A 21,232-nucleotide genomic window follows, 5' to 3' on the forward strand; every position below is an offset into this window, starting at 1 on the left:
CAAATGCAACTTTTTAGTTTGAAAAAAAAACATTTGGAGGCACATGCAACTATTTTCACCCGACATGCTCATATCATATAATCTTGAAATGTCACCCCTCGGCACTCATTTTGGTTTCCCGAATGACGTCACTGTCCTCGCACGGCCTTCCTGTACGCACATAAGAAAGTTGCATGTTGCGCTCAATTTTGATATATGACTATTATCCCAGAGACGATTTTCAATGCGCGACTGGCGCGATATTAGAAAATCATTGAAAGATTCCCGCAAACCAAAATCACAGATTTTTTAAATAGTTCGGATTATCGTGTTTTTTGTTTACCCGTTTATCCACCATTAGCCTGGATAATCGGGAGTCTACTGTATATGAATATTTTTATAAGTTTTATTTCTATAGAGAAAGAATCGCCCCTTTTATTCTCTAAATACTTGAGCTGCACATCATTCATAGCGTTATGCGTCAATGACATTGAGCTACTTTACGAGCTGCATGTTGGCGAATTTACAATCTGCCTGTAAAGTCGTCCAGTGTCATCATCGAACAAGCTAACAAGCAGATTGTAAACAATCTATCGAGAAAAGTTGAAAGCCTGTCAACTTTATACGCTACACGCCGGCGTAATAGCGACCTCCCGGTAAAAAACGAACTACGTTCTGTCAAAATAGTCGCTAGCTTCTTGGCTTCTCAGTGAATGGAAAGTTTTGTGTTACATCATCACAATCGCAGTAGCTGAATCGCCCACTTTTAAATTCACCAACAAACAGCTCGTAAAGTAGCTCAATGTAATTGACGCATAAATAGCAATTATACAAAACGATTCAGGTACCAATTGGATAATCTCGACATTTAAGAAACTAATTGCTGATTGTATTTACCATTCGCCTATTTTTGTTTTGTTTACTATTGTCTGTTCAAATAATGAATAAAATCTAGTACAAATTATTATAAAGGCAAAGACAGCATTGACAGTGTGTTGCACTGAAGGTGGGAACTAATCCATCTTCAAATACTTTTGGTTAATCTCAGTAATCTTAGAAGTAAATGCGGGCTCCAGTCGTCAAGTTGGGAGAGGTAATATTTTTGTTTTCAGAGTCAGAGTGTCATGCAATTTAGTCGTTGAGCTTACAGAAAGCTTTATCCCAATTGTTATTTGTTGTAAAATCCTGTTTCATTTTTTATATCAACTTTGCTAAGCCAAAAAGGTAGCCACAACATAGCTTGTCACTTCGCGAACACGAATATCATAAAATTCGTTTCGGCAAGTGACAAGTGGCAAGTGACATCCAAAAAAAAATATACTATAGAGACAAATTTGCAATGTTATGAGCAAATTGGAAAAAGAATTTTATTGGTGTCATGAATTAGTTATGTATAACTTTGTCACGTAATAAGTCATGCTGACACACTTTTGGATGATAAAGATGACATTCTTCACATCCCTTTGGCTTAGCACTCTCGGTATTACCGTATTCTATCGATTATAAAAAACACATTCTTATTTATTTTTTAAATACCAATAATAAAATAAATAGATATTACAAAAATGACAGCCATTTAATGACAATAAAAAGAAATATATTATTTACATAATTTTATGTTTTATCATAATATATATTCTATGCCACATCAAGAGTACTTCACGTCATATTGATTGTAAAGTTGTGATTATATTATGCTGCACGTCGCATACTATCACGTGACGTCACAATAAGCTGCTGCTACGGGGAAAAAATGTGTAATGTCGTTCTTCTTGGTGTTTAAAATGTTATCAGATGCTCTCCCCATCCCATAGCACATTTTGAACCTTTAAACGAACATTGTCAGTTAGCAAAATCTGCCGAAATCACCAGGACAACAATGAGGTCACCTCACGTTGTACCGCACTTCATCGACACCTGCATGACTCGATGAACATTTTTTATCATTTTCTACATGCCTACACATTTTCGACTTATGTCAAAATTGAGTGTTTTTTTTGTTTTTAGCGGTTGGCACTAGGTATGTAATTTCTATAAGAATGTTGTCTATTATCTATGGTCTGCAGGTTGGGCTCTGTTCAAAATATTATCTATGGATGTAATCTCGCAAGTAATTTTAACGTACACACACGCATGAAAATACTTACTCATTAGAGTTGGCATTCTCCATCATAGAATTTACAGGAATGGTGATCGTTATATAAAATATTCTGCAAAATTACGAAACCATATACAAAATTTGTGGCCGTGGCAGTACGCGACTTGCATCTCAATATAATCACAACTTACGACACACTCGATTATAAGATGCACCTCGAATTCAGAGACACCAAAACATGTGTCTTATAATTGATACTATACGGTTTTATATTTTTTTTAATTATTGCATTTTATTTTATTTTTACAGCTTTATACGGTTTTATAATGCTTCCACCGATATATATTTATAAGAATAGTGGTACGGGAATATCTAATTGTGTAGTATTTCAAAAGAATTAATTGAATATTCTTTATAGCTTAAAGAAGGAGAGGAAACAAGATGTCGGATATCTCACCTTGAGACAAAAAATAATCAAACCGCAGTACACATCTACAATAATTTATTTTGGTTCTATTTAAAAAATATTTTACTCACGCAAGATTTGTGATGTTTGAAAAGTATTTTATGTCTATAAACATGTACCTTCCCTTTTCAGTGATTGTCATTTATGTTTTGTGGAACCTCAAGCAAAATGAATGAAGAAGAAAATATAAGCTTATGCCCGAGGCCGGATTTATATACAGGCCGTGTAACTGAATTGCGAATTAATTAATTAATTGTGTTAGTTATTAAATTATCTTCAAATACAATGCATTAACGTCTTCGTAATAAATGAAAATTTTCAATTGCATATTTCATTAAATGCAACAATTATCATTTTTTATAATTACCATATTGCATTCGAAGTATAAGCAATAACTAGTATTATGATTGGAGTTTAGAGTTTAGTGTTACGGCCTGAATAAAGTGGGCCTTGGCTTGTCGAATTGTCGTTATCAAACGCTGAATAAAAACATAGGTTCATAAGATGAGAAACAAGTTACCTGATGTATATTTTAATATTTAATTACAATACGCGAGGATTTGTGATGCTAGCCGTCTTACCTGTGGATATTTAGTGGTGAAAATGTGAGTCGGAATGCATTGAAATTATTACGTCTTGTCTCTGTCCCTATCAGGTGAGATTGAAATATTAAAAAATTAGACTCAAGATAATTTCTTCTTTCTCAAGATAAGATGCAAAAATTGATACTTTTCAGGGGACATACCTGTACCACATGACGTGGTGAAAGTATGCCAACTGTTTATTTCTTTGGCTATTTTCATCCTCAGCATGACTTCGACATTCGTAACATTGTCCTCCTAACAACAATTAGAACGTTCTCATCCGGGGACTCTCAAGTTTGACACAATACATTTATGTGATTTTATCAAAACAGGTGTTTCTGTGATTGTTTCACTGCTATTGCACTACTGTCATCCAGCCATAGCCTGTTGTAATGCCAAAAAGAAACGAAAACAATGGTTAATATTTAATTTTCATACGGCCACAATGTCTTATTATTTATGTGTATGACGCAGTGGCGAAGGGTGGAGGTAGGCTGTTAAGATCCGCCAGTGCACAATAATTTTTGTCAGTCATACATATTTGTTTTCATTGAAATAAGACCACAATTTACGGATGGTGTTGGTTAGTTTTTAAAATTCAATTAAACCCTGCAAAAACTAAGCCATAATAGATTATTGTCAAAGAATACTCGTCTATCTATAAAAATATTTAAAATTATGCAATTTAATCCAACGAAAACAAATAAGTATGAATAAAAAAGTGTGCACAATTTTGTTGTATCGCCCAAAGTATACGAAAACTATTATGATTTGGTTTAGGCAGGATTTAATTGATTTTTAAAAACTAACCAATACCATCTGTAAATTGTAGTCTTAGTTCAATAAAAACAAATACGTATGACTAACAAAGTTTAATACACACTATTTATGGCGGATCTTAACAGCCTATCTCCACCCTTCGCTACTTGTATGACGTCTTCTAATCGAAATTATTCATCTTGCAAAATTAAAAAAATACTTTCAATGAAACGGAAGGTTGTTAATTGAAATTATCAATGCATTCCGTGCCCACTTATCCATCGTTATCGTGCGGCTAGCAATAAATAATATGTCATGTATTATTCTATAAATAATATGAAAAATAGTGCAAATAATTTTAAAACTTGACTTGTTCCGCCATGTTGATTCACTTGGTGTTGCCATCTCTTTGTGTCATTTTCCTTCGAATACCTGCTTTAGTTTTTTAAGTATTCTTTGTTCACCGCCTTGTATGAGTTTTTTTTATTATATTTCGGACCTTGCTATATTGTTAAAAAAACTGCATAATATACCTACTTAAATATTGATATAGAAATACTGTATCATTTGCTTTTTTCCTGTAGAACCCGTTTATAAATAGTATTATTAAAATTTCAGCATACAATTATTATATAAAATATTAAAACCATTTTCTACAGTTCAAGTAACATTGTTTATTATAAGTATACCGGGTTTTTAAATGTATACAATATCACCTGAAAGCATTAAGAATACAGTAGAAAGTCGATTATCCGCTTCCTGCATAGAATAGACTATTCAATTAACATGACTGCAAAGGTTTATAATACATTCAAATGGGTTAATGCACAGGTGTATGTCAAGTTATGTGTTTTCAAAAAATTCAATTGAAAATCGAAAGCAAAATGGACATTATATGGGTTGCTGCCAAAAGTCGATAATTTAGGTATTTAGAGTTAACAACTGATTATGTTGATACCGGGAAGAATGGAGAGGAACTCACATGTATGCTGGCAGGTTCTTCAAGAGTATCACTTCGATTGAGGGATGTGTGACGTCATTACGGGATAGGATTATAACTATAGATAACACATATTTTCGATTTAACAGCCGCGCAGACTGGATTTATTTAGACTAAATTATACAGGTTAGGAATACAAGGGTTTAGCATGACTGAGATAAAGTAACATTTAAATAACAGGGACCACGCGGAGTATGTCGGTAGCCAGCGGGCACGCGGCGTTCGAATAGACAACGCTTCACTTTGCATTCTTTTTCACATGGACGCGTTTGCACATTATTTAATTTGGCGGGCACTTTGATATTCATCACAATGTCTATTGATAATTAAAAATTGGTTTAGTAATTGGCTAGAAGCACGGTTGATTACGCCATTGCACGGCTGATACCGCCGCCGGCGTGACGCTCGTTTTATGTCATCACTTCGTTGTAGGTAGATTCGAACTGTCCGCAAAAACTATTTTTTCAAGGGACGCTTCCCCCTCGCGGGGTAAGGGATGAAGTTGCTTAACAAAAACTGGCACGAATTACGGTATTTTTCAGTGCGGAGTGAGCGACCGTAAATGCCCTTGGTCGTAGGCAGGTACTTCCCTTTGTGACCGTGGATACCTGAGATTCGCATCGTCGTTTTGAAAGATAATGTTTGTGAGGTAGGGCTGTGCAACCTTTTAGTTGGGGAGGTGTTTTGATATTAATGTTAAATCGTTGATCTAGAATTTGAAACTGTCACGCCGGGGCCTTCTCTTTTTTTGTCTGGTAACAATGTGTCTATCTATAAATGTGTGCTAGAAAAAAATTCAAAGCCATGCGATATATAGAACATGCACATAAAGCACAAAGAATTAGCATTATTGCCTGATTTTATATGGCATGTCAAACTTTAATTACTCCATAACATGATTTCGAGACTTACCAACTTTTGGCAGTAACCCAAATATATTAGAATGAGTTAATCTTCTCAAATACTCAATTTGGATATACAATATTTTTACAGTCTGATTAAGTCATGATTACAGACAGGCATTTTGTGTCTTGATAGGTCAATTTCAATAAAAACTGGACGTACAACATTTATTCATTAACCCCATGATGTATGTATTTGTTTCTAACTATCTATGATTTCAATTCAGGCTATTTTTAATTTTATTACTGCCTTAATAACATATGCGCATCTATTATATACACAAGGCTACTGTCGCCCGCTATCAATGGTAGTTTATCATATTTATGTATTGAGGTATTATAATTATTACAATAAGTATGCCGTCTAAACTGTCTATCTCACTCTAAAAGTTAACACAGCCAAGAGATGTGATGTTAACACATAGGACTTTTTGACAGTTCAGATGGTTAACTTTTTTGTAACAATTGACCGCCTCAATACATAAATATGATAAAACTACCTTGTGTATAGAATAGATGTGCTGGTTTGATTGTAATCTGAATTAAAATATATTGTACATATTAAAAAAATTCTTACGAATGACAACTGTATGTGAATCCTTTAAATTAATTAATAAAAAAATAAACATCCGAAATATGGATTCTTGTTCATTTTAAGTGATTTTTCAAAGTGTAGTTTGCGCCTTTATTTTAATGTACCCACCACGAGTGGAATGTACCACGCCGAAATCATCAAATTATTATTACTTTGGTTCAAGGTATGAGACATTCCACTCGCGGTGGGTACATTGGAATAAAGGCGCTGGGCCCAGGTGGAGCAGAAAATTGATTTTCTATTGTGTCAAACTGAATTTAAAATTTTTATTAAAAGTAAATGGCACCGCATTGTTAAGTTTAAATAAATTTGGGTTTAAAATTAAAGATTTTTAATTCCTTTTATTATGTAGTTTATTGGTGACTTAGGAGATTTTTTTTTACTACGTGATCATTTCTCACTACTTACATGATTTGTTGTGTAAAGCGTCAATTACATTGAGCTTTTTTATGAGCTGATTATTGGCAAATTTATAATCTGCCTGTAAATTCGCCCAGTGTAATCATCGAATAAGCTAATAAGCAGGTTGTAAACACTCCACCTAGAAAAGTTGAAAGCCGGTCAACTTTTCACACTACACGCCGGCGTGTGGGCTTACTGCGTCTGCGCAGTAGAGCGATGGTGGTGGAAAAACGAACTACTCATTTTGAAATTTACATTTTTGACGTTTAATGGAAACATTGTTATGGAGCGTAGCGACCTCCCTGTAAAAAAACGAACTACGTTTCGTCAAAATCGCTCGCTGGCTTGTGGCTTATCAGCGAATGGAAAGTTTTGTGTGTAATCATGAAGTCGCAGTAGCTGAACCGCCCGCTTTTAAATTCGCCAATAAGCAGCTCGTAAAAAAGCTCAATGTAATTGACGCATAAGCAGATTTCTGTTGAATGTCTCTTGTTTTACTTTTTTTTAGCAATTAAACAAATGTTAGGTGTAAAATTATTTAAAAAAAAAAACACTTGAATATTTTCAAAAATGTCTGCTTTAAATAATCCACAGTAGTTGAATAATAAAATTACTATTATTTTATAGCATTTATTGTGGTGGGTATTGATTTTCGCACTCCTGTGTTTTTTTTTTTGATTTTTTTTTATCATTTCACCATACAAAAAAACCTATTACATCAAGTTTCGTCATAATTATTGTTGTAAAAAACTTTTTTTGTAATTAAACCCGAGACTGGGAATCAAATAGTAAACAAAGGTGATTTCATTTACCCACTCTGATGTTTTTTTAATTCCTTTGTTGCCAAATAAGGTAAGTAAAAACGTGTCCGCAAACTTACGTAACGTATGCAGTTTGCCTTATCACACTTCATGAAATTTTGTATCAGAAATATATGGCCGTATATTGAAGACAGTCCAACCGCTTTGGGTCGTATAGCACTGACATAAAACGCGGTTCTTGTCAGTTTACAGGAAGCCAGCAGCAAACAAATTTTGAAAATAGCCGATATACTGGATTATTTGTTAGGTTAGGTTAGGTTTTCATTCTTGAATTTTGCCAAAATCAGCTATGAAAATTGAATAAATGTTCATATTGAATCTAATAAAATTGGAGACCGTATAGTATACAGTCATCTCTTTCCGATAGACAGCTCAAGGCGAACTGTGCCATGGTGAAATGTTTTTTGAAAATTTGAAAAACCTGAAACAATTTACAGGTAACCAAGTAAAAAATGTATAATGCACAATAGAATCTTCTCAACCTTATTCTTGATGTGACACTGTTGAATGAAAATATTTTATATGAAAAAAATAGTACCCATGGTAGATTTTTTAATTTGATTATCATTAAAAACAATTGAAGGGCACATGGCAAAATGATAATTGTGCAGGAGAGCAAAAAAAAGAATGAAATCGTAATTGCATGGAAAATGGATTTAATATTAATTAAAAGAATTTATATATTGATTTCTCATTTATTTTGAAATATAATGAAAGTGAAAATAGCAATGAATTTGTAATCAACTCCTTTGTGTCTAGTTTATGGTGCAACGAGCCCGTTTTTGTGTAGTTTTATACACAATGAGCTGATTTTTGCCTTGACTACACTTTCTTCTCTCTTCATTTATGAAGCAATGCATATGGTAGTTTTAATGATACCATTCTTGAGCACTTCCTCTGTTGAACAAATTGGCATGATTGAAAATGAAAGAAATGCGATGAGCCTGTTTTTGCTTTGTACCCTTCAATTCCAAAATTTAAATGATATGTATTAATACTTTCGACCGAAGGTACTTGATGGAATTTGAATTTAAATTCTAATGGATTCAAGCTCTACTATTCCATTTAAGTCGTTAGATCTTAGAATTCTTAGAATTGAAACATCTTAGAATTGACGATTTACACCTCTTGAGTGTAGTATTTTTATTGTTATAAAGAATTTTGACCTATTATTAGGTTTGACGATTTATTATAATAATATGCTGTCCAGTGTATTGTTATTAATAAGATAGGGTTTTTACTAATTAGGTTTTTTACTGACACTTCAGCTATTCATAATTTGTTTATTGTATTTTTTGTTGTAATTTCTGACTAAATAGGTAGGTAATGGAGTTTTTACCTACTTTGTTGTATTGATTTATTATATAAGGTAGAGTTAAGGCGAAGTCTTCATTGAGCCTTTTTTAAAGAGGCACCTAGCGGAAAAATACGAAGCTTGCAATTTGAGACATTTTTTTGGTAATTTACAATTTCAACTGTATTAATGAATAAATATGTATCTGAAAACATTAAAAATAAAAATATTTTTTATTTTAAGTCAAAGACAAACTTACAATTGTAAAAAATATAATAAAATGTGAATTTGTTCTATCGATCCGCACCCTATTATTACATATATTTTATGGTCATATTTATTATTAATATTTAGTTTATTAAGTTTTCTAAGCATCACCTAAGCGATTTTTGACAAATTCATAGTTTTAATATTTTTTATATCTATTTTAAAAAACATCGATTTTTATAAAAAATATAAATGTGTATAACTTGAAATCCTTTTTATTTATATCAAATCAATTATTTTTATAAATATAAATAAAATATTTATATTAATATAAATAAAATATTTATATTAATATAAATAAAAAGGATTTCAAGTTATACACATTTATATTTTTTATAAAAATCGATGTTTTTTAAAATAGATATAAAAAATATTAAAACTATGAATTTGACAAAAATCGCTTAGGTGATGCTTAGAAAACTTAATAAACTAAATTTTAATAATAAATATGACCATAAAATACATGTAATAATAGGGTGCGGATCGATAGAACAAATTCACATTTTATTACATTTTTTACAATTGTAAGTTTATCTTTGACTTAAAATAAAAAATATTTTTATTTTTAATGTTTTCAGATACATATTTATTCATTAATATAGTTGAAATTGTAAATTATCAAAAAAATGTCTCAAATTGCAAGCTTCGTATTTTTCCGCTAGGTGCCTCTTTAAAAAAGGCTCAGTGAAGACTTCGCCTTAAGGGTGTTCGTTGTCAGTGTGTGTTTGCCTTTGGTGAGTGTACACGATGCCTGAAGATGCCGAAAGGCGAAACCCGGGTCGCAAAAAACGACTTAAATGGAATAGTACAGAGCTTGAATCCATTAGAATTTAAATGATATGTAATCAAAAATGTTGAAAAAACTCTCTATAATGCCTGTGTGAAATTGAGACAAAAAACGACTCTACTGATTAAGTTAGATACTACAATCAATGACATTATTAATGAACAACGCACTCAATACAGTAGCTAATAAGTAAATTCGCGCATAACGACATTCGCACATGTATTGGTAAACGTCATGCAATTTCCATTATGCGATATAACGCATCGGGAATTTATAGCAATATGACTTTTATTGTAATGGCGTTAGAACAGATTATGCCATTCGGCAGACCCGACAGAAAAGTGAGTGTCATTTTTTTTTTTGACTACATTGTAGGTTCATTTGAAGAGAACTTCACACTTTCTACTATGACATTCCACTAAAACTTTAAAGGTTCACCCAATTAGTTAAATATAGATTCTAGGTTTCCAAAATAAGCCTTGAATACTTCTATTCATAAGATTGGATGCATAGACAATTTGACATTATGTGCATCTCGAATATTGCGGTAACAAAGCGGGTAGCTGAATATAAAATTGAGCTATAAATACCTACTTCCAAGTCAATTTTATGTAATAGCCAAATGCAATGCATTGACCATTATTTTTGAATAATCAATCACGTAAAACACCAAGAAATCAATGACATTAATATGGACGAAGCATCTAGAAAATAAAATGACACTCACTTTGTGTCGGGTCTGCCGGATGGCGAAATTCATATTTTAATATCGGTGTCCTACACTCAAATGAACATTCTGCTTGCAAGCGGTCTGGCGACACCGCTGGGTCTGCCCATACAAAATTTCTGACTGTCAGGTTTCGACCCCACCGTTATTATTGTGTTACAGAATGCCAATGTGCCTAGTTAAAAATTGTAAAAAAAATCTACTAAACACTCCAAGAAAGATGGGATATCACTTTTCATGTGTTAGTATTTTTTATTATTTATAAAATGCCATTTTAAGATATTGATGAATGTTTATTCAATGCAATTGAATGACAGAAACCATTGGACAGTCGCCTGTGATGTGTGCGTCTAATCTCCGAAAAGTCGTAAGTCACCGAGAATCTGTTTCTAACGCAATGAGTCATGACACTAAAACGCCATTACAATAAAGGTTATATTACTATAAATTCTCGAAGCTTGTATCGCATAATGGAAACGGAACGTCATATGGTCACGTGACATCTACCTATACATCTGTGAATGACTTTCATGCACAATTTCTCGTGCGCGCCGGGTATGAAGTGAGTTGTCCATTTAATATGTCATTGCAAGAAATACATAATATCGTCACCGTTCAGGCAAAAGTCACCAACCCTGAAAATGGCAGTTTTGAGTTGAGTATGTCACCCGAAGCGTAAAATTATGTTCTTTAAGATGCAAAACTCACCTCGGTACATTAGTTAGTAAAATTTTGCTTAAATCCGAATTATTTGTTTTTCACTAAATGACTTTCGATAAAATCTTAACAAGCAAAAGTCATTATAGGTGAATAGACATTATTGACTCTATAAAAAAAAAATCCTTCGTTATAAATATACAAGCAAAAGTCACTATACTATGGATGGTGAGTTTTACTGATGCTTCTTTTGGCTAACATTGTTCAGATTATTAACAAGCAAAAGTCACCAAACCATAATTTGAGCTACCTTGCCTCCTTTAAAACCTTCCAGATGTTTTAATTAGCATCAAAAAGTAAAAGTACCTTAAAGAAATTATTAAGAAGACATGAGAAAATAATTTAATGTAGATAAAACCTTAAAAAAAATTAAAATCTGATTTTTCCTGCATTTTCAAACTTTCAAATTGCGATATCTCAAAACTATGTTTTTAGGGTTGGTGACTTTTGCCTGAACGGTGACGATATGTAGGTTATGTAAATAAAAAGATTACTAAACAATTACAAACCAGAATGCTAGACGCCGTTTTGTTTTTGATTCTGCCAATAGAAGATAATGAAATTAATGAACTTGTTACCAATACAACCACACATATTATAATCAATGATTCGATTCTTCTGAGGTATGTAAGTAAAGAAATTATTCATCATTTGAATATTATTCAGTTTTTTTTAGATTAAAATCAGAGCGTTGGAGCGGACCCTTTTTTGGGTTGCTCCGCTCCGGGACCTAATACTTGCTCTGGCTTCGCACCAGGGTCTTCTCCGCTCCGGGTAAAAAGTTTTGTAAGTATATATGTATCCAAATCATTAAAAAAATAAGTAATTTTAAAATAATCATTATTTTCATTATTAATTCTATTAAATTGAATTTTGAAATTCTCCGACAACAAATCATCTCTCATTATTTGCCTCTTCTGTCAAAAAAGTGAGGTTATTTATCATACAGCAGAGTTGTCATATTTCAAATAATTCCAGTGTTGCAAAGTGTCAAAATATACTATTTTCATTCGATTTTAGGATGAAAAGTTAATAATAAAAAAAAACATCCGGAGCAGTGGAGCACTACAAATTTTTGCTCCAACGCTCTGATTAAAATATTTTTTTTTCACTGAGCAAATGGTTCTTTGACAGTTCAGAGAATCGCCATATCTGACGATAATATTAAATTTAATATATTTCTGAGTATGGTGTGAATATGTTGATAAGTCTAAAGACATCGATTCTCAGGGCAGCTATTTGTACATTTGGCTTTCTATGGTAAATCAAGAATGTTTTTAAATTTTAGTTTGTTCAGAATTTACTAACTTTTAAGAACTTGTCAACATATTTACGCTATACCCGGAATTAAGGTTGTGATTTCATACAAATAAAAGACGGTTACCTAGGTTATTAATAGAAAAATTGTATGGGTACAGATAACAATATAGTACAAAAATAGGTAAGAATAATAATATTTTATCATTTACGTGTAAAAATAGAAAAATATTATATTCTACGATGTAGAATACTAATTTTTCATTTCAGTCACATTTCTCATATATTTCAATCAAAACAAAGTGTAAAAAGCTATTATAAATGTATAAAAAACATTTCCCCTTTTCCTAATTAAATATTATATAAAGTTATGAATGTGTTTCGGTCAATTCGGATTACAAATAAATACAATTTATTCATGTATATAAAATCTGAATGCAAAAAGTTAACATAATCACTCTGTAAAGTTTGAGTTATTAACATGTAAGTAAAATTTACATAGCGGTTGAGAATGAAAGAATGGTCATCACCGCCATATAGACTGTGATAACCACGCCGACACCAAAAGCTATGGCCCTGGATGGTTGCGGGACGACCACGACGGCGTACACAATGGTGTGTATAATTCTGGCAAAGGTGAATGCCCTCATCAACCAGATGGCCAGGAAGGCGCTCGGCCCTGTCAGGAGGTAGAGGGGGCAGACAAACAGGAAAATCGGTATGTTCTCCAGATCATTCAAGTGAGCCCTGGAAATAGGAAACAAAATATTGTAAGGTTTCATAGCTGATCGATAATGCTATCTCCACTAGACAATAAATAACTGATCAAGTCGATGCAAACTGACAAGCAAATTCCACAGAAAATATGTATCAACATCTTGGAGGATTCCACAATACCGGATTTTTGCAATTCAGTTTGATGAGAGCTAAACATTTTTCTTCCGTCCACTTCATTACACGAACATGACATACACACTACAAGTCCAGTCCGTCCGGAGCACTACTATTGGGTAATTAGCAATGAACAATCCCAGTATAAGTCTTTACAAAAATTATGTAATACAAAACTAATTAATAATATTATATTACCTTCTGACACGTTCAACATCATCATCCAAACGAACCTTCGCCTTCGGCAGTAGAGCATCTTCGGGATTAGCGAAAGCCTTAAAATAAACAGACAAATTTGAAATATTATTTTATAATGTATTATTCGATTAAGTCATAGTAATAAGGAAATAAATTCAACTGCAATAATTTTATTGTTCACCTAAAAATTCTAAATAAAGATAAGTAGGTAAGTACCTAGTCCATTTTATAAGTAACTTATTTTAAGCTTGCAACGCAATGGATGTTTTTCGCTTTGTGCAAACCTGATAAAAAAGTGTGAATCTGCAATGCAAAATGACTTGCGGCTAATTTAATCATTTCAATTTCATATAAGGGGTTACTGACAAAAGTTGGTAAGTTTCGAAATCATGTTATGTAGTAGGTAATTCCAATTTGTAATTTGCATGCCCTCTAAAATCAGGCATACATATAATAAATATTATAGTGATAATATTGGATGGCCTTGAATTTTTTTCCTAGCATACCTTCATACTTATCTATAGACACAATCCGTTGTCAACTCTAAATACCGAAATTATCAACTTACCAACTTTTGGCGGCAACCCCACGATAACTAGGCCCTTCCAAGACAAAAATACTACCTACCTATTGAAAGTTGGTGAGTATCATAATCATGGCCCCTACATTCTGAAGCGGGTCCCCAGGCTAGAATCTTTGCCCCCCTACCTACTGCTAAAGTTAAATACAGTTGTGTATTCCAAATAGTGTTTAGGGTAATATTTAGGGTATTTTTTTAGCGATTTTTTGTATTTTTTAATACACCCACTTGAATTATGGAGTTATCGAATATCGACAAATAATAATCAAAAATTGCATCGCACACCCACGTAATTTTAATAAGTATATACTTTAAGTGAAATAGCGCCGCAGGTGACATTTTTTTAATATTAGTGCAATTTTGTGATGTGTGTTTATCTCACTTGGCTGGTCGATCCGCCAGGCTAGAGCACTATCACCCCCCCCCGTTGTGGGGGCAATGATCATAATATCAAGAGAAAAATATAACTAAGTCAAAAAGTACCTATTAATACCATATTTTCTTGACATCAATACCAATTCACAGAAAAAAGTTGACATCTTCGTAAAGTAGAATTTTATTTATTACACCCACCATAAATAAATAAAAGGCGTAGAATCTGTCAGTGAAATTGGCCTTTACGACATCCCTCAAAATCCCGAATAGGGATGTGCCTATCGAAAAAAAGTATCTATAGTTGAGTAGGTATGGAACATAGGTAGAAAAGGTGATTAAATATTAACTGCTAGGTAATTACTAATTATTACGGAAGACCGCACTAAGAAACCGGTAAATTGATAATGACATTGAAAACACTCACTAATTTTGTCATCCTCTGTCTTCCTGTCAAAAATGACATCAATGTCACTTTTACAGCAAGAACACATGCGTAAAAAACGTAGGCATTGTATGCAGGGTTTGAAAACGAGAATACGTCGCTGACGAGAACCATTGTCGCGTCTTTTTGTTGTATCTATTTTACGCGTGAAACTGACACCGACAACCTGAGGTTGCTGAACTAGACGGCAAACTGAAAAATTAAATTCTCTACGCGGCAAACGTCTGCAACGGGTTATCTTGTTTTTGTTATGTCAGATTTCAGGGGCACTCAAGCGATAAGTTACGCAGTACCTACCTGTGTTCTTGCATTGCAGTGTGCTTTCAAGGTCAATTTTATTATTTTAAAAAATCGGTGTGTGTACATATGTCTGCGCGTTAGAAGTTATACTTCTTTGGCGTAAGTAACAAAACAAAAACAAAACTTGTGATACCTAACCTAGGTTCTTCGACTAGCTCTTAATTATTATGTTGTTAAATTACACTCACCAGAAAAAGGGCCGCTTATTGGAGTGCCGTTGGTTTATTTCTATACACGTTAACTTATATGCCTAAATTATATAATTATTTCTCGTTGTTTTTATTTTCAAAGTAACAACTGTCACTCTGACGTTTAATCGTTTGTTTACGTAAGGAATTGTAAATGGCCGACAATAATAAATTCGTTGCCTAGGAACGGAACAATTCTACTATCAAACTTGCGTTTGTATACAGCTGCCTGATTCGTAGCTAACTTCATACTGTCGCGTACTTTCGTAACGGTGTGCGCGCGCAGCTCTCAATTTCATTCTCTACCAAACACCCTAAAAGACGTATAACTTCAAAAATATTGCTATAGGTACTTATATTTTTGTATTCATTTGTATTATACAATTTTCTGTTCTGCGCTGCCGATCTATTTCAAAAATGTGCCAAAAATATAACGTAAACAGTTGGAGCAAAACAATTTTATTTCTCAACATTAGGGCTGTATTTTGACCAAGAATGGGATGAATCGTCGTAAGACTGTATCAATCAGTAGATTTGGCATACCTACTATGAGACTGCTATCGGCGGTTATCGAGTGTAGTTTATCATATTATGTTTGTATTGAGGTATTATAAATCGTCTATCTCGCTCTAAAAGCAAAACAAAAATATGAAAAACTACCCTCTATAGCCGCCGATAGTAACCGATAGCAGTCTTGTGTATAGAATAGATGAGTTGACTAGATTCATAACACTCATAACTCACATATTGCAAAAATTGAGTTTTGAGAAAATCGCAAAAAACCACCAGAGCACTGTTTTTTGTAATAATTAGTCTAATTAACTCCCTGATATTAAATGAGTGAGTGGTATGGTATATTATTAATACTCCTAAGGCTGCAGACAAACAACACACTATGATAAATAAAGCTTACCAAAAATTGGTTAGAAAGGCCTTGATGACAGAACTCAGATTATTCATTGAAAAATATGAGTTATGACACTAACAGTCAACTTTGTCAACGATTTTCACATGGTTTAAAGCAATGATACTCAACCTTTTTTTTCTTCGGGCCAAATACATATATTTGTAAAGTAACGCGGGTCGCATCACTACTGGTGTGACGAAAAAAATCATGAAACCCCTTTTTTACAAAACATTTTTGAGATTTTAAAAATTATGCGTGTTTTTTTAAATTATTCGTGTGCAATAGCAACACTCTTATACCAGATCTGATGTGGACCATAATGACAATCCTCTTCGGGTGTCACTATCTGTGCGTCAAAGTCGAAACGAATCTCAAGATATACGAAATTCCTGATAATAAATGTGTTTCGGGCCGCACATAAAAGCTTAAAGGGCCGCAGGTTGAGTATCGCTGGTTTAAAGGGACTTTTGATAGCCAACTATTTTTCTTTATATAGGTATATGATGTATGATGCCTTTAGACTCACTTGGTATATTTAATTCAAAAATGATAAAATTGCAAAATGTGAGTTATGACTCTGAGTGGCGACTCAGGATGCGCTAGACTATTTAATATGTTTTTTTAAATTTATTCTACAATCCAGTGTGGATATGCCGACTCACGAAAAAATTTCTTAACAGATTTTTTTACTATCTAAGTACTATTGTTTGGTAATGTATATGCTATTGCTATTGTTAAATAATAATTGGGGTGTGATCAGAAAGTCGTAAAAATTGTGGATACACACGGATAACTAAAATCATAAAACAACTCTGTGTTTTGATTGCGTTCGATCACTCGCGTCTCTAAAAACTGAATTGGTAACCACTGGATTAATGACTGAGGTCAAACTACGCGAGGAACCTGTTGATTATGAAATTTATATAATCATAGCAATATAGGTAGGTAGACATAGATAATATACCTACGTTTAGGTATAACATATACCATTACCTATATCCTATACAATATACAGTATACACACTCATGTTACGTGAGATTTTTTAGTATTACAAAATGTAGAAACAATGTAAAATGCCTATTTAGATATTATGTAGTTACGCAAGTGAAGTGTTGACAATTATTGGTATGAACACGCGTATATCTAATAATCACAATAGTCGATCAATTATCTAATCCTTTTTATCTTTCAAAAATTATATTTAGGTAGGTATATATTTTTTAAATTGAAGTAAGTATGTAGCTTGTTTATTCTTTAATCTAAGATGTAGCTATGTTAATTTGTGGGGTGTAATGAATTAATAAGTTCTAACTTAATATGTTGACTGATGTACTCTACAATTATTGGGATTAAAATTAAGGGTATAGTGTAATAAACTATTTCTTTTATTCAACGAATAAGACACAAGATTTGAGAATGTAACATTCTATATACCTACTGAATATTATACATTCTTGGAAAACATCTCGTGCATATATACACTAGAAAAAAGCATTATGTTGAAAAAATACGACACCCGACGAGACTTGAATCTTGTGTCTTATTCGTTGAATAAAAAAGATAGTTTATTAAATTATTAGCAAGTCGAAGTACGTTATAAGAACTAAAAATAATGCAGTGATCCGCGGCGTCGGTTAGTAATTAAGGAATTAATAAATTGATACATACCTACCTTAATTTAATATAATATTAAGCCGATAGCTAACATTTTAACGCAATTCAATAAGCATTACATGTAACAACTACTAGTTTAAACCGTCGTAATTTAGTTAGATGCCCGTGAGCTTAATTGGAAAAGCATACTGGCGCGAATCCAACAGATACAGCATATACCATGGCCCCCACATCCTGAAGCGGGCCCCCATGCCAGGATCTATGGAGGGCCCCCCTACCTAACGCTAAGGTTAAGGGCTGTGTGATTTTCTACAGTAGTATTTCCACGGAACCCTAGGGTTAGGGGTATTCCGTGTATTTAGCGATTTTTAAATAAATTCAGTTGATTTATTGAGTTGTCAGCATATTATGAAGCACTGATTGCGACCTACTTTTGTGGTATCTACCCTTCGCTATATTGGCAAAATGTTTTGTAAGTCTACGACAGGAAATACACTGAGTAATTAAGTATAACATAAAATTCTACGCGAGAATTATCATTTAATTAAGTATATCTATCAATCATCATATTGTTAGGTACATCACACAGTTACATATTTTTAAATGTCAATAACCACTAAGGAAAATAGCGCCGCAGGCGACTTTATTACGATTGGAGCAAATTTGTGGTGTGTGTTTTTCCATTGCCGACTGAAGAGAAAGCCGATACATTCACGACTGGTCCTACCTTTCCACCCCTCCTGTTGTCTATGGATGACCTGTCATTGCATATTATCATTGTATATAGAGTGCTCATACTGACGCGTTTCTCGTGTTCACTTATAGATGAGTTAAATTATAAATAATACACTAGCATTAATACACCTTATACAAATGCAATGCATAGATCAATGTTACATATTTTTTGGAGATCGATATTACCACCGGTTTTAGTGTGAAGGGCTAGTCTGACTTTGACAGCTGATGAATAACAGGAATGTATATTATTTATAAATAACACTGATAGTTAATAATATTTGATTTGAGATTTTTTTATAATTCAATTTGAAACGAGAAAGGCCGAATCAATATGTCAAGCAATCTGGGATCTGATTGTGACAGCTGAAAAGTGTACCACTCGTTGCTTGTGCAAAAAGTTATTCTCAGGATTTATTAATCTAAAGATGGCGGTGGTTTTTCCCATTTAACTAGTCGATTGCCATGCCAGGCCCCCTCTAAGCCCGGGCCCCCAGGCTAGAGCCCTGTTAGCCCCCCCTTGTGGGGGCCGTGAGTACGACTAATACAACTTACTTATCGGTGTATAACTATTTAATTATATACTTACCTGCCTTAATTGAGTGATAATTAAATACCCGATAGTATTTTAAATGTATTTATAGATTGTAAAACTATCGGAATTGTCTTCTGATCAAAATACAGATGACTTCATTACGGTGCAAAGGTATCTATGTAGGTAAAATGGTAACGTTTGGTTCTCTCACCTGTTGCTTGTGCCGATGGATCGATGTTAATAACGACACAAATATTATTTTTAACACCAAAACTGCTGAATAAAACACAAATGCATTGTAAGCAGGGTTTTTTAAATCAATAATATTACCGACTAAAGACATATTAACAGAATATTTTATTATATTACTGATCGTTTCGGAAATTATCACCTGTTTTTATTATTGGTCTTTGATCACTACAGCAATAGATTGTCAGCTCGTCAGCTGCCGCGGAAAAAATCCTATCTAGCTTAGTATGTTGACACATTATTATAACAGGTATTTTATTAAGTTGCGGCATTGTGATTATAATAATTATTGAATATTATATTATTTGGACAGTGTAGATAAGTTAAAATATTATCATAATTTGTCACTTATGATGTATTGGTAGTGTAAAGTTCAGTAGCGAAGAGTGGACGTAGGCTAGATCCGCCATAAATAGTGCATATTACACTTTTTTAGTCATACGTATTTGTTTTTATTGACTACAATTTACTTATGGCATTGATTAGTTTTTAAAAATAAATTAAACCCTGCCGAAAACCAAACCATAATAGTTTTGGTATATTTTGGGCCATACGACAACATTGTGCACGCTTTTTCATTCATACTTATTTAGTTTTCGTTGGATTAGAAAACATATTACACATATTATTGGTTCATTTTTTTTAAATTCTTAAGTCCTGCCTTTAATAGATTAACTTTAATAGATAAAAAATATTATTCTATCTATAAAATATTCAAAGTTATGTATGATTTAATTGCATAATTTTAGATATTTTATAAATAGACGAGTTTTTTTTGACTATTATTTATTATGGCTTGGTTTCGCAGGGCTTAATTTAATTTTAAAAACACCGTCTGTAAAATTGTAGTATTATTTCAATGAAAACAAATGCGAATAACTGAAAAGTTTAGTGTGCACCATTTATGGCGGATCTTAACAGCCTACCTCCACCCCTCGTGTGGGGGGGGGGGCATGGGTTGTATATTATCAAAAGTCTCAATAGCCACTGGTAAAGTTAATATGTTATTTGCTATATAGATGGCCAAGTCATAGGTAGGTATTTAAATTGAATCATTTTTGTTAAACAATCTTATCTATTTTTTTATTTTAAACATTAGGTACTTATAGTTAAAATTTGAGAAGCATGTGCATTGTGACTATTAAATAAAATAGGTACGTAAAAAAAATATGGACTTACCACGTATATTTCCTGTTAAAATATTATTTTAAGCCATAGATAATATTTTAATAATATAATAGTTTTAAGAAAATATCTATCTAATTATTTCGTATCTAGGTATACTAGTGGCGATCAGTGGAGGTAGGCTGTTAAGATCCGACATAAATAATAGTGCACACCGAATTTTGCCAGTTAAACGTATTTGTTTTTATTGAACACTACGGTGTGTTTGTTAGTTTTTAAAATCCAATTAAACCCCGCTTAATCTAAAGCTATAGTAGATAATAATAATCAAAACGTATTCATTTATCTATAAAATATCTAAAAGGATGTCATTTAAACCATACATAACTTTAGATATTTTATAGATAAAAGAATATTTTTTATCGATTATGATTTGG

At 32.8% G+C, this 21,232-nt stretch overlaps 1 protein-coding gene across 2 annotated transcripts; it reads right to left on the bottom strand.

Annotated features, from left to right (window-relative positions):
* Positions 1-12,341: 12,341 nt before the first annotated feature.
* Positions 12,342-19,842, bottom strand: Mgstl (Microsomal glutathione S-transferase-like). 2 transcript variants are annotated; one of them, XM_085948098.1, is made up of 3 exons: positions 19,633-19,842; positions 13,745-13,821; positions 12,342-13,402 (listed from the first exon to the last, which is right to left on the bottom strand). In XM_085948098.1, the coding sequence occupies exons 1-3, from the start codon at positions 19,762-19,764 to the stop codon at positions 13,150-13,152; spliced, it is 462 nt and encodes a 153-aa protein (XP_085804224.1). In that variant the 5' UTR covers positions 19,765-19,842; the 3' UTR covers positions 12,342-13,149. The 2 variants fall into 2 exon arrangements, with proteins under 2 accessions (XP_085804224.1, XP_085804223.1); XM_085948097.1 differs by lacking the exon at positions 19,633-19,842 and adding an exon at positions 15,124-15,396.
* Between the last annotated feature and the right edge of the window lie 1,390 nt (positions 19,843-21,232).

The sequence above is a fragment of the Rhyacophila brunnea genome, unplaced genomic scaffold (genome assembly GCF_057557595.1).
Source record: "Rhyacophila brunnea isolate RB1 unplaced genomic scaffold, BYU_Rbru_1.0 scaffold_20, whole genome shotgun sequence".
Classification (NCBI taxonomy): domain Eukaryota; kingdom Metazoa; phylum Arthropoda; class Insecta; order Trichoptera; family Rhyacophilidae; genus Rhyacophila; species Rhyacophila brunnea.